Source organism: Podarcis filfolensis (genome assembly GCF_964270895.1).
Source record: "Podarcis filfolensis genome assembly, chromosome: Z".
Taxonomy (NCBI): domain Eukaryota; kingdom Metazoa; phylum Chordata; class Lepidosauria; order Squamata; family Lacertidae; genus Podarcis; species Podarcis filfolensis.
In genome coordinates this window covers 41,769,087-41,788,208 of record NC_139617.1, presented here as the reverse complement: position 1 = coordinate 41,788,208, position 19,122 = coordinate 41,769,087, and the positions used below count along the sequence as shown (strand labels likewise).

Genomic DNA, 19,122 nt, shown 5'->3' with positions numbered 1-19,122 from the left:
CTAAGTGTTATGCTTCTCAGAATAGAACAGATTCATGGGAACAGAGGGCCACAGAGTATACAAAACAACAGCAAAGTCACCTTGGACTGACCCTATGAAAGGGACCACAGGTTATTTGCGCAATTCAGCACTTCAAAATAGGACTAATGCTGATTGCATTTAGCTCCACTAAGCTGCATTAATTTACTGGCTGAATTTTACAAATGTAATTAAGGGTTAATATGTTTCTAAAGGCACAACAACTTTAATAGATACAGACCAGGTTGAAAATCAACAGGTTCAATTTTCCCCCATCACTGCACACTGGAGGAAAGAAATTGCACCAGGATTCTGTGATTGTTAAATATAAAGACCATAAAAAGAGTACGCAGCCTCCCTCAAGGTCATAGCTGTCAACTTTTCCCTTTTTTAAAGGGAAATTCCCTTATTCCGAATAGGATTCCTCGCAAGAAAAGGGAAAAGTTGACAGCTATGCTCAAGGTAACTCAATAACATCTCCACTGGGACTTAAATTAACACCTTTTTACATATAGAAATGAGTTGTAAAACAGTATCCTTCAGAAGGAATGCAACTTTAGACAAAGAACTCATAAATAGGAACAGTAGCTTTTAAGGGCCACCTTGTTCTGTACAAGATTTTCTCTCTTTTCTCTGAAGTTTTACTTCCACAAGAGGAAAGATGCACTCATTTGTTCAAAGTCAATCTTAGCTGAAGCAAACAGGCCCAACCGTGAACCCGAACTGATGAGAGACGTCCCCATTGTGAAACACAGCTAGGTCCCGCACAGGCAAAAGGGTAAGGTCCTCCGTGGAGAAATGGAAGATGGTGTCAATGATAGAAGATTCATTGTCCAGCTGAAATATGCAAGGCAGAATTATTAGGCAAGAGCCAAATCTTTCATTTTGCAACACAAAACCTTCACACATGCAACTTGCTAGACTATATTGTTTTGAAGATAGGCTAAGAAATGTGTGTGAATAATTTCCCATTGTGCTGGCAGGTCAGATGTGTATCTGCCCTACCTGTTGCAAGATAACTTTGACAGGTGGGCATGGCCACTGTAAGGGGAATCAGCCAATTCCCCTTACTCAGACTGCATTAAGGATATTGTTAGAAGAATCAGCTTAATCAAATCATATTAGGAATTTGTTAAGAATGTTTATGCAGGCCAAACCCAGCCTTGAGTGAGTCTACTAGAGAGCAGGCACCCTGTTCTTCTTGCTGAATCTGGCACCCAGCTCAGATAATGCAGGCATGCTTTTCCTCTGAGAAGGTGGCCTCATTTTTATGCATTCATAAAGCTAAGGTGAGGTGATGCCTCTATCTAATTTATAGGCCTGTGGACTCCACTTCTGTAGGTTCTCCCAAGCAGCCACTTTTCTGTTTGACCAAGTAAAGGACCCTCCTAGTGTCCTCTTTATTGACTTTCCCCTTATGCATGAGGAGAAATTCCTTATACTTTAGGGTGGACATATAGATGGTGTTTTTCACCCCTGTTCCACTCCATTAAAATTGTAGGGAAGGGGGTGTAGCTCAGTGGTAGGGCAACTATCTTGCATGAGGAAGGTCCCAGGCTCAACCCTTGGCATCTCAAGGCATGCCTGGGAGAGACTGAAACCCTGGAGATCTGCTGCCAGTCAGTGTAGACAATATTGTGCAAGATGGGAAGAATGGTTTGACTCAGAGGCAGCTTCCTATGTCAGTCATGCATTTCCTTCCACTTACTGTGCATCCTTCAAGGACAGCCACGTAACTCTGCTCATGGGAGTCGGTAAGGAACTTGATTTCTTTTTCCAGCTGCAGCTTGCCCCCATCTGGATGGGGTCTGCAGGAATACGACACCTTCTGGGTGGCCAGGCTGCTGTGAAGCTTCAGGAAACGGAGCTGGACAGTGGTTGTATCCTGGTACTCCAGCTGCAGCAACCAAGAGAGGACAGAGGGTTAAGAGTTGGCCAAAGCTGGTCAAGCTTGCAGGGCTGAACACTATCTTGTGTGTGTGTTGAGGGGTGTGGGGATATCATCACACCTCATGTAGAAAGCTAGCATGTCAGGAGAGAAGGGTTCCAACCAAACACATCATTTCTTTCTACCTGCTTTGGTGCTCCTGCCATTTAGGACTGCATTTTAAAATGCAGATAGAGGGATTGTATGTGCAAATGCTTTCTCTCACAACTATTTCCATGCACCTGGAACACTAGGATGTCAGGGGAAAGGCTAAAACTCCTTTCTGCTCAATAAGTTCAAATTCACCAGGTCACTTAGGCAAGCCCCACCCCCCTCTTTGTTGAAGTACAGCTCCCATAATTGCTGGTCATTTCCCATGCCTGCTGAGGCTGATGGGAGCTGTACTTCAGCACTGTCTGCAGGGCCAAAGGTTTCCTACACCTGATGCAGAGGATTGCATGTATTAATAGGCAAGTCAGGTACCATGTTATGACAACTAAGTAGGGATGGAGAAGGTGCTTGGTTTTGTTTGCATTGGAACTACCTAATTCACAGTTCTTGAATGAATACACAAACCAAAATACAGCTATCCTTTGAAATTTTTGCTTCTCTGAATTTTGCAATGCAGTTCTCTGAGCAAACATCACGTAGAAAAAAAATGCACATATTAGAGAACGGTGTGCATAAAAATGTATTACAATCAGAGGAAAATTTATTGCATAGGAGTGTGTATTAGCCAAAACTGCAGCCAGAAATGTGCCTGTTACGAGACATTCGTACCCAAATGCTGATGAGCTTTCCAGAGGGAAAATTTTGTGACGGAAACTTCAGTGTTGCTTACAGAGAAGCTTACCATGAAACCACCAGGCAGGGAACTGAACCACTGGAAGGTGTTTTCCAAAGCATATGCCCTCAACCAGGCTTTGATGGGGACCTGATGGTTTAAAAACATACAGAGAGAGTTCATCAAAGATCACAGATTTTTACAGTGATTAGAAACCCCTGTTGGGCACAGAGCAGTAACACAGAGCAAGGCTTTCAGGGTGGCTGCCCCTGATTTGTGGGAACAGCATCCCTGTTGAGATACGACAGGCAGTCCCACTCCACTGTTTGCATTAACTGGAAATAATTGAAGGTCTTTTCATTGTGATGCCAGGCACCTTCATTATGCAGTTTCCATAACGAGCTGAACACGCATCTCTTTATCCTGGCCTTTGACATTATGTGTGTGTATGTGTGTGTGTGTTGTTTAGTCGTTTAGTCATGTCCGCCATGGACCAGAGCACGCCAGGCACTCCTGTCTTTCACTGCCTCCTGCAGTTTGGTCAAACTCATGTTGGTAGCTTCGAGAACACTGTCCAACCATCTCGTCCTCTGCCGTTCCCTTCTCCTTGTGCCCTCCATCTTTCCCAACATCAGGGTCTTTTCCAGGGAGTCTTCTCTTCTCATGAGGTGGCCAAAGTATGGACGCACCCTATTCTTGTGATGCTAGTTTGTTTTAAACTGCTTTTGATATTGTATTTTTAAATTGCTGCAACCTGCCCTAGGACTTTATGGTGAAGGTTTGGTAAGAAATTGTAATAATAGAATCACAGAAATGTAGAGTAGGAAGGGATCCTGAGGATCATCTGATCTGCAGGGAAGAGTATTTTGATATTATTCTTTAAACACACACACAACACTAAGAAGCACTTTGCAATTAATTACACAGCAGCACTGTGGCAATGGCACATATGATCATAGCACTGTAGAGTTGGAAGGGACCCTGAGGATCATCTAGTCCAACCCGCAACCCTGGCATTATCATCACTATCCTCTTACCAACTGAGATGATGATGATAACGATGATGATAACTACAACAACAATAACAACAATTTTAAGCTGTTTTATGGTATGTTTGTAAACCACCTTGAGATGCATGTAAAAGGTGATCATTATGTTTATTAGTAATAACAGTGATGTAATCAGTGATTTTAACTGCTTGTAATAATGTATTCTTTAACGGCTTTAAGCTGCCCTGGGATGTTGCAGTGAAGGGTGGGTTAATAATTGAAATAATAATAAGCAAAAGGATAATATGTTAGCTGTTTTTATTGCATGCATGTAAAAGGAGAATCATACATTGAATCATACATTTAATAATAATAATAATAGTAACAGCAACAGCAATGGTGCTGGGTGCATGACTGAGCTTTCGCCCTGCTCAGAAACCTTAGAATTCTTACTTGGTTTTGCACAGGAGAAATACAAGTCTCTCCCCCAGCCGTGAAGTTGCAAAATGCCACCAAAGAGTCTTGCGGGCTGCCTTGGTTGGGGTCTATGTAGTAATGCCCTGAAACGAAACAAATTTCCTTTATAACTAGCCTGCTAAGAGACTAAGCAGCATCATGCTTTCATGTTGGCTGCAGAGGAAGCCCCCTTCTCCCCAGCCAGCATAGAGAGGCAGGTGGCAAGGATCTTAGCAGGCAGATAAAACAAATGGGCCTCCTACCAAACAGGCCTGTGGAGTCAGAGCCGAGTCAGCATTGAGAACCAAGCTGATTGGCAGAGGAGCCTGCACACTTGCCTGCATGGAAATTTTGGTAACCCAAGGCTATTAGGAAAGTTGCATTGCAATATAATGGTAATATTTATTTATTTTTATTTTTATTTGATTTGTTTTCTAAAGAGCAAACAACCAAACAGTGAAGCGAAGCAATTGTAAAAAGAAAAAACCCAAGCTTTAAAGGACTTCCAAATCAGGACTTCTTAGCTCCTCTAGCTCAGGGGTCAGAAATTTTTTTCATCAGGGGGCCGGTCCACTGCCTCTCAGTCCTTGTGGGGCACCGGACTATATTTTGAAAAATATAAATACCCTGCAAGCCGGTCCCGCAGCTGCCTCCAGATCTGGAGGAGGAACGCACTCTGCATGCGCTCAGGAGCATGTCTTGGTGCTGCCTGCTCACCAGCATTGTTGATGGGCAGCAACCACTCCATTGGCCCATCTCTGTGGAGCTCCCAGGCGGTATGCACCACGCGCTGCGACCTGTCGTCCAAGGCCAGGTCAGCAGGCAATCTCTTAGCCTAACCTACCTCACAGGGTCGGGAGGATAAAATAAGGAGGAGGATACCCATGTATACCACCTTGAGATCCTTGGAAGATAAAGGTGGTATATAAATGTAATAAATAAATAAACAAGTGGGCTGAGCGATGGATGTAATTCTTACTGTTGTTGAATGATTTAGGACAGACAGACAGACAGCAAGTACTTCTTCATATTGTGCATAGTTAAACTATAGAACTTGCTCCCGCAGGGGGCAGCGATAGCCCTCAGCTTGGATGGTTTTAAAACAGGCCTACAAAGAATCATGATCGAGCTACCAATGGCTACTAGCCATGATGGCTTTGCTCTGCCTCCGTGGTTGAAGGCAGTATGCCTCTGAATACTAGTGGCTGGGAATTGTAGGTGGGAAGAGTTCTGTTGTGCTTGGGTCCTGTTTAGGTCAACAGTTGGGGCATCTGGTTGGCCACTGTGAGGATTCTGGACTAGATGGGTGTCAGGGAACTGCCATTGGCTCAGGGGTGAGAGGGGAAAAGCCGGATGGATTACAGAGAGCCCCCAAAGATCGTGGGAAGCAGCACCTCCTCAGCGGAGGAGAGTAACCACGCCTCCAGTGGAGAGGAGCTTCAGGGCTTGGAGGAGACGACGCGGTGCCAGGACACCTTGCCTGAGCAAATTGGGGAGGAGAGAGGTCCTCTGTTACCCACGCCCTCCTTGCACAGTAGGCTTCCACGCAGAGAGGGGAAGCGCAGACTGGGCGTCAAGAAACTACTCTGCTGGGGAAGGTTTAAGGACCGCCCACTCACAGATTCTGCCAGTGAATGAGCGCGCCACGGAATAGTGGCGCTCTGCATGGTGAAGGTTTTTTGGCACCAATAATGAGGCTTTACAGCCGACCAGGGAGACATTTGCCTGATTGCTCTCGAGTAACCCCCCTGATATCCTTACAATGGGCCTTTGACTATAATTCAGCGGGGCTCTTCTTCAGTTCTTATGTTCCTACCATCTGGGAGATGGGGTTGTGCCAGCAGAAGCTCTTTGCAAGTGGCAGCTGGGTAGTCTCTGGTCCCATTTGGAGGATCTACCAGAAGCTTCAGTTCTCGTCCCAAGCTGTCCATGAGGCTCCACACATAGTCATAGTTCAACTTGCTTGCTGAATAAATCAGATGCTAGCAAAATAAAAATAAAAGGAAATGAAGCAGAAGACAAAGTCAAGCTACTTGCAGGTGACTTTTACTATCAGGTATGGTGTCCCATGTCAATATCAATCAAACCATGTAGAAGATAATAAAGAATGGGGTGCATGGGTTCCCTACAATAAGCTTTGTGCCACTGCAGATCATGCATACAGGAGGTGCATGCTCTCCATCAGAGTGCAAGTTGAATCCTCCCCCAAAAAATTGAAGCCGTGAGTTATATCCAACAAAGTTCTACTCAAAGCAGACCCACGGAAATTAATGTATGTCATGCCCATAAATTTCAATGGATCTGCTCTGAATAGGACTCACATGGCATATAACCCTGTCCTTGTGAAAATTGCAGTTCTTTGAATTTTGGTGTGCAGTCCTGTGCTGAACCAAAGATAAACTGTTCCAGAAGCTCTGCAAACACCATCTTGGTAGTCACGATAACCCCACAATTAATTGCTAGTTGTTTTAACAACAAGCTCATATATGTTTATATTCACTTGCTTCGATATAAGCTAATTGGATTGCTTCGATGCTATCCTTATTTGTGGGCTTGGGATGCTGGGCTCTGAGCCCAGAAAGGGAACTATCTGTATTTGCCATCTATGCCCTCATCTGTTCAGGTGAAGTGATGGGAAGGCCTGGTCAAAGTGACGTCTGCTGCTTTGTGTATAAAGAATGTATGCATGTTTGCTTGGGTGCAGACCAGCCATCTTCTTGCTGCGGTGTCTGTCCTGCATTTGTAAATGCTGAGAGACCTGGCAGGCTGATTTGCTGTAAGTCTAGACCTTTCTTGAACAAAGCACTAGAACTGATCACTCTTGTGTTTTCGACATGGTAAAGGTAAAGGTAAAGGGACCCCTGACCATTAGGTCCAGTCGTGGCCAACTCTGGGGTTGCGGCGCTCATCTTGCTTTATTGGCCAAGGGAGCCAGCGTACAGCTTCCAGGTCATGTGGCCAGCATGACTAAGCCGCTTCTGGCGAACCAGAGCAGCGCACGGAAACGCCGTTTACCTTCCCGCCGGAGCAGTACCTATTTATCTACTTGCACTTTGACATGCTTTCGAACTGCTAGGTTGGCAGGAGCAGGGACTGAGCAATGGGAGCTCACCCCATACAGGGATTCGAACCGCTGACCTTCTGATCAGCAGGTCCTAGGCTCTGTGGTTTAACCCACAGCGCCACCCGCATCCCTCATGCCACATGGTATCCTGCACCAAATCATTCCCATGAGCCCTCCTTTGGGCTTGCAGTTCAGAACAACTTCTCTAACTAAAAAATGCACACATATACATTATTAGGGGAAACTATGCATAAACATGCATATATTTGTGAAAATATAAAAAAATGCAATAAAGTGTTTTGTAAAAATGTGTGTATTCACATTAAAATGCTAATGAACTTTCCTGAGAACTTCTAAAAAATGATGTCAGAAAGTGGTGCAAAAATATAGCAAACAAAACTTAATACTGGGAAAATGAGAAAGTGGAAGAAACTGACAGGGCATAACTACCTTCAAGTCTTCCCTGGAGATGTTCAGTGAAGCACCAGGGGGTCCAGGAACACCAGGCATGCCCTATAAGTAAGAAAGAGTATCATCAATCCTGTTTTGGAAAACTGGTGCTCAGTGCTGTGGTCCTCAGGCAGCTGCTTTGGTACTCCTGGAGTTTGGGAAAAAGAGGTTCCGAAACGACATGCATTACACATGCTTCTGCATTCAATATGCATGCCCTGAAACTTAACACATCCCAAGAAGTGCCTGCTTGCATCTGAATGAGGAACTATCTAACTAGTACAATACACAAATACCAAATCCACACCAATGCATAATCCAGGCATGTCCCAAGTCCATTTCAGGTGCCTAGTTTGGCCCGCCGGTCGGTTTAATCTGGCCTCTGTGGCAGTTTATTTATTTCCTGGGGTAAAATCCTAAAAAAACCTTTGGGTTTGAATAATAAAAAAAGCTCAATAACTTCAATCCTAAAAAAAGGTCAACAACAAATTTGGTCAGCCCTTTGGCATAAACTGAAACACAAACTATCCTGAGAGATTTGCACTTCTCTGAATTTTGCAGTTCAGTTCTTCAACCAAACAGTATGTAGAAAAACACATATATTAGGGGGAAATGTGAAGCGTATAGGGTGTTAAGGGAGGGGTAGTCCCTCTGGTAGGAGACATGTCATGGTCCTTCCGGGGTAGTTTGCCCACCTCTAGACCCCCACCCCTGCACACAGCTCTCACCTGTGGCACCTAGAAGCTGTCAGCATGTGACAGTAGCCACACCCCGGGAAATGCCTTCAACTGGCCAGCTAGTAAAAATAACAATGACCATTTCTTTTCTTTTTTTAAAAAAAGAATGCTTGCTGTTTTTAGTACGCATGGAGGAAATCTTGCAAGTACTTGGTTTGAAAGAAAAAATACAGAAAGGGCAGCCTTAACTTACAGGCAGGCCTGGTAGACCTTTTGGTCCTGCGTCACCTTCCAAGCCTTTGAGGCCCTGGTGAAAACAAGAGAGAAGAGACAACTAAATAACCACTGAGATTTGGACACACAAGGTGGGGCAGGCAGGTTGGGAGGCTGGCTCCCTTACCTTTTGCAGTGCCCTCCATTGATTTTGGAAATAGGGTGGGGGCGTGTTTTGAGGTGGGTGTTGATTTCAGGGAAAGTGAGGGCAGAAGACCAGGGAAGGCTCAGCCTGCGCTACAGGAGAGCATAGCTTGGATGTTGCTTCAGCAAGCACCAGATCGAAAGTGAGCCCTGCTGCTAGCTCTATACTGCCATGCCTAGTCCTGGCCAGACATTGAGTGCTCTGAGGAAGAACCAGATACTCTACTATTTGAGGACTTGGGGGAGCAGGCAAGGGCCCCCTGAATCAAATGCAGAGGATCCCCTTGTGGGGAAGAGCCTCTTGGGATTGTCAGAGGAGGAGTGGACCTGCCCCCCAAGTCCCCAAGAGGGCTGGTGCCAAAAGCCTGGTGTGCAGGTTGAAAAGCAAACAGCACAGCTAGGACCCCTGCAGCAGCTCCCTGCCTTTGAAGCTACCACTGTGGTGCAGGGAGTAAGAAACCAGAGATTTGCTGTCAAGAGCCCCTGGCTTGAGATGTCTAAAGGGATAGGCAGGCAGGATTCACATCAATGCCAGTCATTCTTGGGTAGCTGCCAGGGCTCAAGCATCTTAAACCCAGTGTGGCAACCCTCACCCCCTACTCCTACCTGCATCAGGCAGTTGGGGCTAGGAGCCTTTGGTCATTTGGTGTTGCTACTGTTCGACCACGACCTGGGAGAGCAGGGTTCAAATCTTCACTTGGGTCATGAACCTCAATGGGTGACCTTGTATCAGTCACTGCCTTTCAGCTAGATCTACCTCACAGGATTGCTGTGAGGATAAAGTGGGAGGGGAGGTTAAACCATGTATGCAACCTTCTGCTCCTTGTAGTAGATGTGGGATATAAATGGGAGGAATAAATAAACAAATAGATAAATTTCTCACGACATCCTGGAGCCCATGATGTGCTGGGGTGGGGGTTGCCACACAATATCCCAGTGCAAGACTACCTCGGGTACCACTGTGGGGGAACATAAAATGGCAACTGGGGTCTGTTGATGTAGGTGGAGGTGGTGCTGGGGGCTCTCACTGCTTCGGGGCCCTCTCAAATTCAGAAATGGCCAAGAGCTTTGCATAAATTGTTGGAGTGCACCAGCTGATGTGCCTAACTGTGAAATCATGGAAGGTGGTGGCATTGAGGACTGCAAGTGTGCATATAAAGAGAATTGGGTACAGCAATGGCAGTGGGGCAGTGTGCATGTATGCAGCGGGGACGTGGGGGGTAGGATTACTTACCTTTTGTCCAAATGTGCCCTGGGAAGAGGAAGAAGAAAGACAATACTAGTGGGGAACAATACTTTTGTCCAAAAGAGGTCCCCCAACCCTAAAATAACAGTTGTTGGAAAATAATCCTAGGAGATAAACTGAACCAGCTATTGCATTTTGGTTTTGGTAAAAGGATGAATGTGATGAATGCGAACTAAGTCTCTCCTTTTTGGATGTGTTGGATTAGAGCTAGTTCCTTTTTAAAAATGAGTTTTTCAAGTTCTGGATGCCAGGGATTGAGTTTGAGACCTTTGACATGCAGAGCACATCTTCTGCCACTGAGCTATAGTGGTTCACTGAAGTGTGTGTGTGGGGGGGAAGGTCTTGTGGACCCTCCCCTACAACTAGCAAAACCAGTGAATGATGCCAGTTTTTAACTTCTGCATGCTTTATACAGGTGGCAGAATATAATAGTTCCCAATTTGGGGGGGGGAGGAATATTGCCTATGTGCAGAATTCTGAATTTATTTAATTTTCCTAATGTGTAAGTAATACATGTCCCATTAAGTCCCTGAAACAAAGAAGCAAAGCCCAGCAAAATTATTGCTGTGCAGTTCGAAAAAGGAGGAGGGGAGCTTACTGGTGTGCCAGGGTGCCCAGCAGATCCCCATGTACCACGTGGGCCAACAACACCCTGAAAATGAAGGAGAGAGTGTTACAAAGGCAACTTGGGCCTGTGTGAAAGCATCTATTTATCTATAATATCTTATATATTTATAGACCTCTTAATACCAGAGCAGTTGACAAAGAAAGATAACAAGTACTATACACATCTGCATCGACTTGGGCCCTAGACTGTGGGTGCCCAGAAGCATGCATGACATGACATCATGATATGATGTGACATGCACAGCTTGGTCTCTGCCCTCTGCTGCCACCTTCGAGTGCTGCGGCAGGGCTGGAACCTCTGCTTCTGCTGCAGAGCCTCTTTGGGTCCACTGTGGCTGCAGGCTCAACCCAGAAGCACATCTACGGCCACAGTGGGCCCCAACAGAGGCCCAGTTGCCAGCACCGTAGGAGAGTTGGACTTGAGGCAGCGGGCATCAGTGGCTGGGCACCCACATTCAAAATTTTGTGGGTGCGCAGGCACCCCTGGAATTGGTGCCAGTACACCTTTTTGCACAGGCTTTCCCTGACACAGAAGATGGGGTCCTGTTCCCCCCCCCCCAATTATTTGTTTCAGTTCTCTGAGTTTCTGTTCTTATAACAGTTTTACTGTTTTTAACGTCGTGTTTTTACCTGCTCCCCTTTTGGTCCTGGCCTCCCAGGAACGCCCACGGGACCTCGCTTACCCTGAAAGAGAGAAAAAGCAATCACTGAGCACTAGGCCCTTTGTATGTTCAAACTGCTTTTCGCCAATCTCGAAACCTTCACAAACATGGTATGAGCAGCAACAGATTCTCACTGTTGTTTTGTTGGTGTTTAGTCGTTTAGTCATGTCCGACTCTTTGTGACCCCATGGACCAGAGCACGCCAGGCACTCCTGTCTTCCATTGCCTCCCGCAGTTTGGTCAAACTCATGCTGGTAGCTTCGAGAACGCTGTCCAACCATCTCGTCCTCTGTCGTCCCCTTCTCCTTGTGCCCTCCATCTTTCCCAACATCAGGGTCTTTTCCAGGGAGTCTTCTCTTCTCATGAGGTGGCCAGAGTGTTGGAGCCTCAGCTTCAGGATCTGTCCTTCCAGTGAGCACTCAGGGCTGATTTCCTTCAGAATGGAGAGGTTTGATCTTCTTGCACTCCATGGGACTCTCAAGAGTCTCCTCCAGCACCAGAATTCAAAAGCATCAATTCTTCGGCGATCAGCCTTCTTTATGGTCCAGCTTTCACTTCCATACATCACTACTGGGGAAACCATAGCTTTAACTATACGTACCTTTGTCAGCAAGGTGATGTCTCTGCTTTTTAAGATGCTGTCTAGGTTTGTCATTGCTACAGATTCTCATACGTACCTTAAAACCATTATCCCCCAGGGGACCAAGGTAGCCCATCATGCCTTTGATGCCCTACAGAAAGATGCCCAAGAAATGGAAAAGGATTAATGATTCTCAACAATGTAAAAAATCAGTCAATTACAGTAACCTGTGTTACAACAGCCACTCAAACAATAGGGTAGCAAATGCAATGCCTTCCAATGCAATGCCTTCTCCAGAATGGTCAATAGTTACAGGAGCTGCAGTTCAGTATAGAAGGAACCATCTTGGCTACTCTTGTCTTATGCTGTCAATTGTGAATGCAAGTTTAGCTGGTACATTAGCAGGCTGGTAGTATCAAGCTGAGACAGTAGCAATCAGCACCTACTTTTTCTCCTTTGGGCCCCTTGACTCCCTTGCCCCCCCTGAGCCCAGGAACACCCTGTGAATGGAAAAGACAAATAACACAATTATTTATAGTGCTTCATAGTTAGTTACTTCCAGGGTATTCACACCTGGCAGATGGATTTTCCCCCAAGCCAACCATACAACTGCAAAACACCTCACACATATGTGCCAACTTCCTGGGGCCCCATGAAGTGGCCCAGCTGGCACTCATGTCTCCACAAGAGGTCCAGAGAGTGGCAACATGAGAACAGGGCCTTTTCTGCAGTGGCTCCCTGTTTGTGGAAAGCTGTCCCAGGAAGGCCTTCTCTCCCAGGCCTTTGGTGAATAAAATGATATATGGCTTTTTAAACTCTCTTACTATGCTTCATTATTTATTATTAAGCTGCTATGCATTTTTTGTGTTTTTCTATTGTGAACTGCCCTGTGATTATCAGATGAAGGGCAGTATCAAAATTTAATAAATAAAAATAAAACATAATTGGGCCATGCGTTGGTAAAACTCGATGCCTTTGTTGAAGATTGGGAAGCTACAGCATGAATGCATCAGAAATGGATAGAGCTCCAATATTAACTCCCCTTCACAGTCACACTGCACCACAAACTCAACAAACTCAATGAAAAACATGGAGGAGGAGCCAATCAAAACATGGTCCTGCCTTGGAATCTGTTTCTTAGGCTGCAACCCAGACACACTGAATGCAACAGAGCTTACCTCTGAGTGCATACCTAGGATTGCATTGTTGGTGCAAAAATAACTTTGGCAGAGAAGGAAGGAAAAGTTACAAGAACCTGCAATTATTATTTTTGTTGTCAGAGGAAAAAACTTCCAAACCAAGAGCAAGGTTTCAAGCCAAGCTGTCTTCTAAGCAGAGCATGCTGATGACACATCTTTATTATGGAAAAATTACACCAGCCTATCCTTGCACTTGTTATGCCGCTGAACATCTATACCAATAGGGAACTCATGCGTTATGACCGCTTTGCAGCCCAAAGGTGGCTACCGAGAAACAAGAGGGAAGTATCCACACACAGGCAAATGACCGGTTGATGCATGTGGTCATGGCAACCCGGAAGTGTCGGGAAAGGGGATGGAACATGGTGGAACGGGGGTGGGGGCATAATGAGGCAGAGCAGACATGCATTCTTCCCTGTTGTGTGCAATGACCCAGAACGCTACCCCGACACAAATCAGGGGTTGCCTGTATCCAGGGAGAAACCAGAAGTTTGCAGAAACTCTCTCTCTATATATATGGGGGAAAAACCTCTAAGGGCAGCAACTGGTTTATTAGGGTTAATGGGACATTGCCCCACCAACCACAGTCTGCCCGCAGTCAGGCTCCACCTGCCTGTGTTTCTGCTTACAATTGGAGCAGGGAGTGTCACTGAACGCCAACTTCTTCTTCATTAATCTCATTGTTGTGCTTTATACAACTCAGCTGAGAGAAGGATGGGCTGTCATTGGGCTCTGGACCTACCTGTCCTCAGTGCTGCCAACACCTGTCACTGATCTCTCTACCAATCCCAACAGGCTCGGCTCTAAGGGGGCAACCCAATGAGGGCTGAGCATGCTCATTGACCACGGAAAGCTGTAGCTGTGTGTGTGCATGAGTGAATGAATGAAAGAAGCCAAGGAGAAGGAGGAATGGAATGGAGTATCTTGGAAGAAAGCATGGCCGGCTGACAGACTAGGACCTGCGAGACCAGGGTTCGAATCGCCACTTGGCCATGAAGCTCACTGGGTTATCTTGGGCCAGTCACTGCCTCTTAGCCTAACCTGCCTCACAGGGTTGCTGTAGGGGCTGAATGAGAGTGAGAACCATGTAAACCACCTTGAGTTCCTTGGAGGAAAAGCTGGGCTACAAAGACAAATGTGTCCCAGGAAGGCTCTTAGTGCCTCTCTGTTACCTCTAGACTTCTGAACTTATGCATAACTTAATTGCAATGATCCACCCTTGTGAACAATACTTACATAAGGGCCTTGGGGTCCCCGGGGACCACGGAGACCATGTTCACCTTGAGAGCCCTGGAAGGGAGAAAATAGGGAAAGGAGGGGGGAAAAGGCCTATAACTATTTGCTTAAGCCCAGCAGCAGCTCCCTCTCTGGCTGTTCCACCATCCTTACTCAACTTGGCACCCTCTTGTTATTTTGGGCCAATAGTCAGGTGTGAACAGAATTACATATAGAAAACACCACGTTGGGAAAGACTGCCATTAAGGGACCAGAGGATGTGGAAGAGGACCCACAACTGCACTGCAGCTAGACCTAAGATGGGTCACATCAGTGTCATGGCCACCACAGATATTAATACATATCACCCATCCAACCACTGAAATAAATACAGGGTATAAAAGTGAATAGTGACTATCTCAGAAGAATAAAGGCGACAAAAAGCAGCAATAATCAATAATTATTAAGAGTACAAAGCGTTTTGCCTACCTTGGGGCCTTTGGAGCCTCTTGGAGGTCTGGGTCCAGCTTTACCACGCTTGCCCTGATGGTGGTGGGGTAAACAGGGAAACAGAAAAAAGGTGGGTTGCCAAAGCTCAGGGTCTAACCCTGAGTTTCAGGGTTTCAGTTTTAACAATAAAAACCAAGGATAAAGTATAATTTGTTAACAGATTACTTCTGGGTTTCACCGCTTCTGCACACGCGTGTGATGTCATTTTGCACGTGTGCACACGCGTGAGTGGTGAAACCCGGAAGTAACCCTTTCTGGTACTTCCGGGTCGCCTTGGGGCGCAACCTGAAAATGCGCAACCTGAAGCAAACGTAACATGAGGTATGACTGTACAGGGTTAGTCTTTTTAAAAAAGGCCCTGTGGAACATGTGTACTCTGTATCCACTGGGCCTCTTTTAAAGGACTCGCCCTGTATATCCATGGTAGAGCATTGCTTTGCATGCAGAATGTTCCAGGTTCAAACCCCAGCATCTCCAGGTAGGGTTGGGTAAAATTCCCTGCCTAATATCCTGGAGAGTTGATGCCAGTCGGTGTAAACAGTAATGTGGCAGATGGACCAGTGGCCTAACTCCATATAAAGGCAGCTTCTGCTGCCCAGTTTATATAGGCCTAGCAACCTCTTATGCAAAAGCAGGAGCTACAGTGTGATTTCTTACCTTTCTGCCTGGATTGCCAGGGAACCCGGGATGCCCATCATATCCACGCTGCCCCTAAGGGAAGAGATGGAGAGAAAAGAGAGATGGAGGCAAAAAGTGAAGGCAGACTACTCCAGACACAACTTTAAAACCAGGTTTAATTCAACATGCACACACCCTTTCCCCGTGCCAAGCTTTGGGAAGGAAAAACCTGTTCTGCAGCTCATAAAAAAGAGTGGTTGATCCATCATTTGATTCCATTCTCCCCTCACTTTTGACACCCAGTGTAGGTATTTTCAGGACCCACCCCATTTTTTGTGATTGAAATTTTTTTTTTAATTGTAAGTTTTAAAAACTGTCTTTAATGTTGCATTTTAAAATTGCTGCACCTTGCCCTTAGTACCTTAAGGTGAACTGAAGGTAATACATGTTAATAGTAATGATCACAACAACAAAAACAGCTTATCATAAATTACTTCAAACCAATTTCACAGGAAAAGCACCAACAGTAAAAAGTTAAAAGCAATCCCATAGTGTGCCTTGTTTCAATTATTTTACATAATTTCTTTTCTTTTGCATTTTTGCATTTTCTGTAATTTTAACGTGTGTTTTTTTGTATTCATTTGTACAATGCTTTGGTGGGGCTTTGGGCAAAAAAAAAAGCATTACACACATAAAGCAATGAATGTATGTCTACAATTAAAACCAAACTGGCAAAAACAATTTCAGATCAATACAGATAAAAGTGTGGTGAGGGGAATAAAATCTGAGAGGAGAAAAGTTAGTGGTAGATGGCACTGATTCAATGCTTATGATATTTTATTCTCTTGCTAATTATGCTGTTTTAAATGTGCATTCAATATTTGATTTCTTTTATTAATGTTTTCTTTTGAAAAGTTTAAGATTCTTTTGGTTAACTCTTCTGTATTAAATATGAATTCTGTAGTCAACCTTTTGAATTCTGTAGTTTTATTTTGAAATATTTGAGATAATTTTTTAGTTTTCTGTTAATTACGTTGAATGTACACTTTGATTTTCAGTAATATTCTATTCAGGATTGCTTTATTTGATGTTTCAGTGTGTTGTAAACTGCTTTTAGATTCCCCCCCTTAAATATATAAAGCAGTGTAGAAATGAAATAAACAACAACAACAACAATTTAGTGGTGCTGGGGGGGATGTCCACCCGCAACACCAATTTTATGACACGTTACACTTTTTAAACCTGAGAAGATGGTGGCAGAGAAAGTGGGCTTAAGCCCCCACCAAAGACAGGCCCACTACAACTGCAGGAGTTTGTCTACACTTGTCTATAACTGCGGGCTTGTCTACACTTGCCCTGGTGCTTTCCCCCAGGGACACCCACTGTTTACTGCTGAATCAGAGCAAACACCAATCGGGTTTTCTCCAGATTAACGTTTGCTCTGATTCAGCACTAAAGAGTGGATTTTCCAGGGGAAAGCAGCAGGGCAAAGGCAAAACTTCTCAGACACATGCCTAGACAAGTAAAAGGCAAAAGATTTATACGATCTCAGGTGAAACCAGTTGAAAACCCCAAACTACATAAAATATATATGGATCTCTAAGGGGAGACTGTTCCATAACGGCAGAGGAACACCCTTTTTTCTGATTGATGCCAGATGAATCAATTGTAGGTGCTTTGTTTTCTATCGCAGTGTTTTTCATCATGGCTTTGATGGTGAACCCATTGCTGAGCTGCTTCCTAGTTATTTTTGCTTGTCTCAGGGCATGGGAGAAGTAGAAGTGTAGACAAGCCCTGAGACAAGCAAAAATAACTAGGAAGCAGCTCAGCAATGGCTTCACCATCAAAGCCATGATGAAAAACACTGCGATAGAAAACAAAGCACCTACAATTGATTCATCTGGCATCAATCAGAAAAAAGGGGTGTTCTCTGTCGTTATGGAACAGTCTCCCCTTAGAGATCCATATATATTTTATGTAGTTTTATGGCTGTATTGCTTTACACTGTAGTGGTATACAAATCAGTCAGTCTGTCAAGTCAGTTAGTCAACCAAATAAAATAAAAAATGGTAGAAAAAAAATACCTTTTCTCCTTTACGGCCTTTCTGACCAGCCGGACCTGGAAGACCTAGAGGCCCCTGAAATTAACATATAAAGAAAGAGAATCTGGGGTTAGCACAAACCCTTTATCACTTTTTCTTTATTTCTCTCTCCCCTGCCTCAGTTGGTACTAAGGACTGCAGGAAGGAAGGGTGGATCTTTCTTATTACCGTGAGTTTTTGTTCACCTATAGCATTTGGTTTTCTTGCCACCAAGTTGGCAAGCACTATCAAGGTTTTTTTTGGGGGGGTGTCCCATTTCAACTTGGGAGGTGGGGTTAGCAGAGATTCCACCTCACCTTGTATAAGGTAAAAAACCACCCGAGGCTGGTGCTCACTGGGAACTGATAGGCAGGCCAACAGCGGAACCAGAGCAAATGACAGGTGGAGCCAGAGCAAATATAAGGCATAGTCAACTAATTCCAGTTCCATTCCCTTCTTCTTCCCTGATGAGTTCTACAAGGGCAGCACTGAGGCTGAGAAGGAGGAGGAAGCTGACAGCCGAGCCTGCCCCTTGGCTGGTTGTTAAGTAAAAAGGTAGAGAAGGTGGGTAGGAGCTGGAGGAGGCCACACTGAGCTTGGAGGGGCAGTGCCGCACTCACCCTAGTGGACCAGACTTCACTGCCCCAAACACCCAAAAGCATCCTGGTTTGACTGGGGGTTCATGCAAAGTGTATGCACACATCTAATAAGCATGATCTATCAAGGCAGGGCGGGGGATACAGAGCCACAGGAAAGCATCCCGACTGATCCTGCACGAAGCATATAGTTTCAGCAAATATATTGGGATTCTTTTGCAGCATGTAACCCATTTTCTTAGGGCGAACAGAATTCTGGAGGGGAGAGGTCCATGGAAGAAGTTGACTTAGATTCTAATACATGGTACTCCACCTGTTGGCCTGATGCCCCTTCCTGTCCCAGATCTCCTTTCTTGCCTGGGGGCCCCTGAAAGAAAGAAGGGAAGAAAGAGAAAGAAAAAGAGTAATACAAGAGCTGAAAGTTTGTTCAATGAATCAGTGAATCAACTAAAAACATTTAGCTTGTCTAAAACAGAGATCCACAGGTTCCCATCTTCAGATGTTGCTTCTAGGGGGTCACAGGTTAGGAAGATAGGAAGCTGCCTTATACTGAGTCAAATCCATTGGTCCATGTAGCTTAGGATTGTCAACACTGGCTGGCAGCAGCTCTCCAGGATTTCAGATTGTCTTTTCCAGCCCCACCTGGAGTTGCTGGGGGCAATGCAGGTGCTCTAAAGCCTTCCCTTTATCCTGAATGCCCATTGGTGGATCAGAATGTATCTCTAATTAATACAGTCTTCTATTTGAATACACACATGTATTCAGAGATATATGTCCTATATGAAATCCTTCCCCACTGATCCCCTAAATGAATAGAAAAAACAGCAAGGAGAACCGACTCACATCAAGACCAACTAGCCCTGCTGCTCCAGTTTTACCAGGGGGACCACAATCGCCCTAAAAATCCAAGGGAGAGAAAACAAACATGTTCAATTGTAAAATCACAAGCGGAGTATGCAACTATTATATCTTGCCAGTAGCATAGCTAGCCAGGGGCTGGGGGGTG

The 19,122-nt window shown here is 45.1% G+C and overlaps 1 protein-coding gene across 1 annotated transcript in view; it reads right to left on the bottom strand.

Moving 5' to 3' along the window:
- Positions 1-222: 222 nt before the first annotated feature.
- LOC310754819 (uncharacterized protein) overlaps positions 223-19,122 on the bottom strand; it is a 149,653-nt gene continuing 130,753 nt past the window's right edge. The window contains exons 51-68 of the mRNA XM_083597134.1: positions 18,960-19,013; positions 18,430-18,483; positions 17,524-17,577; positions 15,479-15,532; positions 14,801-14,854; positions 14,333-14,386; positions 12,344-12,397; positions 11,995-12,048; positions 11,286-11,339; positions 10,627-10,680; positions 10,017-10,034; positions 8,619-8,672; positions 7,689-7,751; positions 5,991-6,156; positions 4,172-4,278; positions 2,799-2,879; positions 1,727-1,915; positions 223-855 (exon numbers count right to left, since the gene is read on the bottom strand). Of these exons, the coding sequence (XP_083453260.1) occupies positions 706-855; positions 1,727-1,915; positions 2,799-2,879; positions 4,172-4,278; positions 5,991-6,156; positions 7,689-7,751; positions 8,619-8,672; positions 10,017-10,034; positions 10,627-10,680; positions 11,286-11,339; positions 11,995-12,048; positions 12,344-12,397; positions 14,333-14,386; positions 14,801-14,854; positions 15,479-15,532; positions 17,524-17,577; positions 18,430-18,483; positions 18,960-19,013 (1,368 nt within the window). The 3' untranslated portion in view covers positions 223-705. The remainder of the gene's footprint in view (positions 856-1,726; positions 1,916-2,798; positions 2,880-4,171; positions 4,279-5,990; positions 6,157-7,688; positions 7,752-8,618; positions 8,673-10,016; positions 10,035-10,626; positions 10,681-11,285; positions 11,340-11,994; positions 12,049-12,343; positions 12,398-14,332; positions 14,387-14,800; positions 14,855-15,478; positions 15,533-17,523; positions 17,578-18,429; positions 18,484-18,959; positions 19,014-19,122) is intronic.